At 36.1% G+C, this 6,285-nt stretch overlaps 2 protein-coding genes across 2 annotated transcripts; both read left to right on the forward strand.

The window, feature by feature from the left end:
* Positions 1–926: 926 nt before the first annotated feature.
* On the forward strand, positions 927–4,374 carry LOC139787320 (uncharacterized). Its single transcript, XM_071726386.1, has 4 exons — positions 927–1,459; positions 3,011–3,089; positions 3,751–4,220; positions 4,300–4,374. The coding sequence occupies exons 1-4, from the start codon at positions 1,427–1,429 to the stop codon at positions 4,372–4,374; spliced, it is 657 nt and encodes a 218-aa protein (XP_071582487.1). The 5' UTR covers positions 927–1,426.
* Positions 4,350–6,279, forward strand: LOC139787319 (uncharacterized). The gene is made up of 4 exons (XM_071726385.1): positions 4,350–4,451; positions 4,548–4,712; positions 4,785–4,982; positions 5,187–6,279. The coding sequence occupies exons 1-4, from the start codon at positions 4,428–4,430 to the stop codon at positions 6,159–6,161; spliced, it is 1,362 nt and encodes a 453-aa protein (XP_071582486.1). The 5' UTR covers positions 4,350–4,427; the 3' UTR covers positions 6,162–6,279.
* Positions 6,280–6,285: the final 6 nt, after the last annotated feature.

The following is a 6,285-nucleotide window of genomic DNA, read 5'->3' on the forward strand; positions in this document are numbered from 1 at the left end:
ATCCATTCATCCATTCATCCATTCATTCATTTATTTATTAAATCCATTCATCCATTCACCCATTCATCCATTCACCCATTCATCCATTCATCCATTCATCCATTCATTTATTCATTCATTCATTCATCCATTCATCCATTAATCCATTTATCCATTCATCCATTCATCCATTTATCCATTCATCCATTCATCCATTCATCCATTCATTTATTTATTTATTAAATCCATTCATCCATTCACCCATTCATCCATTCATCCATTCATCCATTCATTCATTCATTCATTCATTCATCCATTCATCCATTCATCCATTTATCCATTCATCCATTTATCCATTCATCCATTCATCCATTCATTCATTTATTTATTAAATCCATTCATCCATTCACCCATTCATCCATTCATCGATTCATTCATTCATTTATTTATTAAATCAATTCATCCATTCACCCATTTATCCATTAATCCATTCACCCATTCATCCATTAATCCATTCATCCATTCACCCATTCATCCATTCATCCATTCATTCATTCATTCATTCATTCATACATTTATTTATTTATTAAATCCATTCATCCATTCATCCATTCATTCATTTATTTATTAAATCCATTCATCCATTCACCCATTCATCCATTCACCCATTCATCCATTCACCCATTCATCCATTCATCCATTCATTATTCATTCATTTCATTCATTCATCCATTCATCCATTAATCCATTTATCCATTCATCCATTCATCCATTTATCCATTCATCCATTCATCCATTCATCCATTTATCCATTCATCCATTCATTCATTTATTTATTAAATCCATTCATCCATTCACCCATCATCCATTCATCCATTCATCCATTCATTTATTCATCATTCATTAATCCATTCATCCATTCATCATTCATCCATTCATCCATTCATCCATTTATCCATTCATCCATTCATCCATTCATTCATTTATTTATTAAATCCATTCATCCATTCACCCATTCATCCATTCACCCATTCATCCATTCATTCATTCATCCATTCATTTATTCATTCATTCATTCATTTATTTATTTATTTATTAAATCCATTCACCCATTCATCCATTCATCCATTCACTCATTTATTAATTCATTTATTTATTTATTTATTAAATCCATTCATCCATTTATTCATTCATTTATTTATTTATTAAATTGCGAAAACATTTAGCTTACATTGAGAGCTTTCAAAAACTATATAATAAAGTATATTTTCCTTTAATATTTTTCGAGAAAAAACGTTGCAAGAAAAACGTTGCAAGAAAACGTTGCATCTGTGCCTGAATTTACCCCCCCTTACTGTCGACAAAGACGTAGTTCTACGTCAAAAAATTGCAGCCCTTACAAAAAAAGCTTGAAAAAACCGTCAGATTACGCAGCTGTAACAAAAACATGAAACGTCGGAATAGGACGCTGAAAATACAGGTACTTTAGACTACTTTCGATGCATATCTTATAATATAACTTCCTACGCATGATTTATATATATTCTATTGCATGATATATTCTATTACATGAAGCATTCTGTTGCATGATAGAGTAACTCCGGTATTTACGCCACGCGGGAATTTACGCTGCAGAAGTCAGAAAAAATAGAAGGAATAAAGATATTTGCTCACAATCACTCTGTTATGTGCCTTTATGCCATATTAGTATTATGTTGTAATTTCAGTTCTTTACTGTTAATATTAATGAAATCGTCGTGAGTTGAATCGATTTCTCAATGTAGTAAGTAGCGCGATCATATATTACGACCTACGTAAAATGATTACTGTAGGAAATGTAAAAGGTTTTAATGGTTATTTCATGATACATAAGTGTAGAGGGATAGTAAAGAATAGACTATAGCAAAATACAAGTGCATAGCTCTTGTATTCTTTGTTTAGCTTGATGTCTTGTATATCCCTTCTGTTTGGGATATACGGCATATTTAGCATGCGTGATTTATGCCATAGTACAAACACTCTGTAAAAATTGAAATCTCCTATGTGTTCTTTTGCTTCCTCATAGAGGAGCTTTGTTTTCATAAACCTCGTATACGGACCTTTGATCGCGTAAAGCTTAGTCTAATCAGCCAATTCAAAGAATTATACATGAAATAGGGATAGAAGAAACTGAAGAATATAATACAATTAAAAAAATTGCTAATAATAAAGAGATTACCGATTTCTGTCTTAAAAAAATCTACGTGATTGCTCTAATTTCCGCAAATTTTGAGATATCGAGCTTAATTTTATGGCAAAAATGCAAGAGTTTCTAAAGGTTTTTTTGGGGTAAACATGGCGTTAAGGGGACCCACTTCCGATAACCTTGAATTTGACATATATTGTCAAGGACACCCTCCCGAGTAACATGCAAGTGATTTTAGTCGGGGGTCGCTTTTTATTAAAAAGTTATTAACAAATAAAGTTAGCGAAATGAGAACAGTATATGTGTGAGCGGGAGGGCTGCGCCCCCCTGCAACCCTCCTCCACACACTGCTTAATCCTTCACCCCCACACGCACCCCCCTTCGCCCCACATGCCCTCACACGCCCCCGCCCCCACCTCACCTTCCCACCGTCAATCACTCATGTGTATCTGCATTAGTATGGTAAGTAGTATATATGTCAAGGTCATTGCTTGATAAAAACTTATTAGGAAATAAAGTTAGCGTAAGAAGTTTTGAAATGGAAACTTAATTTCACGACACCATGTGCATTCAAAACGTTTTCCTATGTAAGTACGGTCTCTCTCTATCCGTGAAGTAAACGGATTTCTAAATACTTGTTTTGAGACGTTTAGAGGTTGTTGCTGTTATTGTTCTTACTTCATTTCGATTCTACGCTCATTGTCAGTTGCTTTTCGAAAAAAAAGTCGAAATATCGATTTTTTCAAAGTGCTGCCAAATTTGCAAAAATCAATATTTCTTAATATCCATGTGTACTTCTGTAGCTATACTCGTGTAGATTATGAAAAAATTTTTTTATTGTTCCAGATACGTTCGTTGGAGACTCGTGCTGCTAGCCGCGGAACGCCATCGACCCTCTTTCCGTGCACTGCTGAGCCGCCATTTTGTAATAAAAATTAAAATAAAAAATGTTTTTTTGCACCTCAAGACAAGTGTAATAAGCCCTCAAAATTTCACATTGATCGATTCATTAGCAAAGTCACAAAAAATTCACAAAAAAACCCTCTCATTTTTTGCTTCCGACTAGATATAACCCCTTAAACAAGATAAGTTAGGCGATCATCTGTGTGAATATTTGTGGCAATATACAATAAACGAGCTTGTAAAGCGCGCCACGAACCTGTGACAACTCGTCTCGCGTGAAAAGTGTATGCGTGAACTATTTCGACATATATATTAGTCATTTATGCCTTCCAATACTCAAAATAGCTGTTATATTTTTCAAACTTTATTTGTTAATAACTTTTTAATAAAAAGCGACCCCCGACTAAAATCACTTGCATGTTACTCGGGAGGGTGTCCTTGACAATATATGTCAAATTCAAGGTCATCAGAAGTGGGTCCCCTTAACGCCATGTTTACCCGTAAAGCTATCAAAGGTGTGTATGGATTCGAGAAAACCACTTTCAAGGTTCTCAAAGAAAAAGTGAAAGATATGGACCCAAGGGCTAAGCATGGTATACGTGATTAATTGATGATCGCCTAACACTTACTTCTTTTTTTGTCGAGCTTCCAAATTCACACTGTCTATAATGAAATGGTTACAGGTGTTCTGCTCTTGGACAAAATGAAGCTTTCAAAATCTCTACATTTTGATCGTAAAAACTTGCGCTTCCAAGGTTTCACGAACTTGGGAAAATACACTCCTGAACATCAGAAAAGCAAAAAGGGTGACCATGCTTTAGTACTCATGTTCCAGCCTTTTCTGGGAAAATGGGTGCAGTCATTAGCATGTTTTCTCAGCAAAGGCTGTGCATCAGGAGTAATATTGCATAAAATTCTAATGGAATGCATTGTTCTAACTGAGCAATGCGGCCTGTATGTGGACGTCATTGCATCTGACGGAGCGACCTGGAATCGGTCGATGTGGGAAAAATTCGGAGTAACGGAAGAGAAAGTGCACGTCGAGCACATTTTCGATCCAACTCGTCGTCTTTGGTTCATGTCTGATTTTCCCCATCTGATCAAAAATACGCGGAACTTTCTGACGAAATACCGTATACACGATGGTATTTGGGTAAAATGAACATTGCTGGAATTACTTCTTACGATGACATTGAAATGTCATCAAACAATATTTCATTCTTCGATTCTAGACTCCGGATGGCATCGTTCAAATAAGGCATTGGGACGCTTTATTAAAATCGAAAATCCCACAAGTTTCAATTTGAAGGCCAATTTTAAGCTGACAGACGATCACGTGAGGCCACAATATTATCAAAAGATGAATGTGGCCATGGCATTTCAAGTAATTCGACCTAATATACAACCTTTAACTGCATAATCTTTTACTTTTATCTTGCATGCAATTTCATAACGCTTTGAATATTCAATGTGATTACAGTTCTTCGGGGTAGCACATGCCATGGAAATTTTTGAGAATAATCACGAAGATCTGAAGGATTCGAAAGGGACACAAAAATTCTGTCGGAGGATGAAAAATTTAATCACTGCGATGAACAGCCGCACTCCGATTGATGCCATGAAACCAGGAAACAAAGCTTGGACGGTATGTAAATAGAATTGTATCATGCTTTACTTACTGTTTACGTCAGCCTAATGCATTCCTCAACAAATATAGGATGTGACAGAATTCTTAGAGTACATCAGAGCTTGGGAAAAAGAGGCTATTGAAAGAGGATATGAATTTTTATCCGATTCTACGTGCTACGGATTGAAAGTTTCGCTGCAAGCTGCACTAGAAATCTGTACGTACCTTGTCGAAGACTGTGGTTTCGCATACGTCATGATGGCAAGGCTGAATCAGGATAATCTAGAGGTATATATTTTCTCCATCGCTCTTCATAAAGTGGATAAAATCAGGAGGTTGTTCGAAATTTGTTCTTGATTACTATGACATCGAGAACAAATTTTATAACATCAATTGTAAGGTTCAGGATTTTATGTTGTTAGTTAGATAGTTATGTCCAGTATAGTAGAATATTAATAATGTTATTCCCTCGAACTATGTATTCTGTTGCAGCAATTTTTTGGAATGATGCGAAACTCGTGTGGCTCAAACGAACATCCAGACAGCACCTTATTTGTGCAGATGTACAGGCTTGTGTCAACGTACTCGTTAGTTAAACCATCCAAAGGCAGTAATATCTCGGGCGCTGATACCATTAATGTCCTGTTGAGCATTAAAGATTTGAATAATGCCAATGAAAGGAGAGACCAATGGGACGCTCAAATTGATACGATCCTGGACAGAGGAACAAATTTGGATGTTCTTTACGATGCTGCATCACTGTTAAAGGAGCACGACTATTTCAAATGCAGTACGTCGGAATACGTATTAGCGTACGTAGCAGGGTACGTGACAAGGAAAGGCACTCGATTTGCGATATTTAATGAGGAAGGGAACCGTGTTGTCTGTCAGGATTGCCTGCAAAGTTTGGAGTTGCCGGCTTCTGAAGCGATTCCGGAAAATCATAAATTGATCGATATAAAATCGAGAGGGAATCTCAAACATCCATCGCGGAAATTAGAGGAACTCCTTTCCATACTAGAGAGAGCAACGGTCGAAACAGTGAGCTGCGAAGAACTGAATGAAAATACTTTATTCAGCGTCACGAAAGCTGTCGATGAACTTCCACCAATAACGCTCGTTGGCTGTGACAAACACAAGCGGCTGCTGACGGACAGTGTCATGCGGTTCTATCTTCTCACTCGAATGTATTTCATTACGAAGCAGGACAGTAAGAACAATAATATTGAACAAAAGCAAACTAGGGAAAGGAGAAAAGCTTCTAAACTCACCTACTCCAAAGACAAACCAAAGAAAAGCAATATTACTGCTAAAGAGAAGACGCTTCCAGTAAAAGCTGCAAATGTTAGCAAAGAAAATGGGTCAGTTTCCGCATCTACTAAGGCATGTTTGAAACGCAAAAGATCATGTTCGAAACGCAAGCCTTTGAATGATGCAAAAAGTCGTATAAATGTCCAGAACATGTGAATTTATTGTAGGTATGTAGAGTGTACAAAAAGATCCAATATCTGGATTTATTAAACCAATAATTAAATTATTTATTTTTATAATTGGATCTAATAATAATAATTAAGTTATTGATGGTTTAATA

Source organism: Temnothorax nylanderi, unplaced genomic scaffold, assembly GCF_030848795.1.
Source record: "Temnothorax nylanderi isolate EJ_2023f unplaced genomic scaffold, tnyl_v1.0 TNYL_tig1424_pilon, whole genome shotgun sequence".
In the NCBI taxonomy this organism is placed as follows: domain Eukaryota; kingdom Metazoa; phylum Arthropoda; class Insecta; order Hymenoptera; family Formicidae; genus Temnothorax; species Temnothorax nylanderi.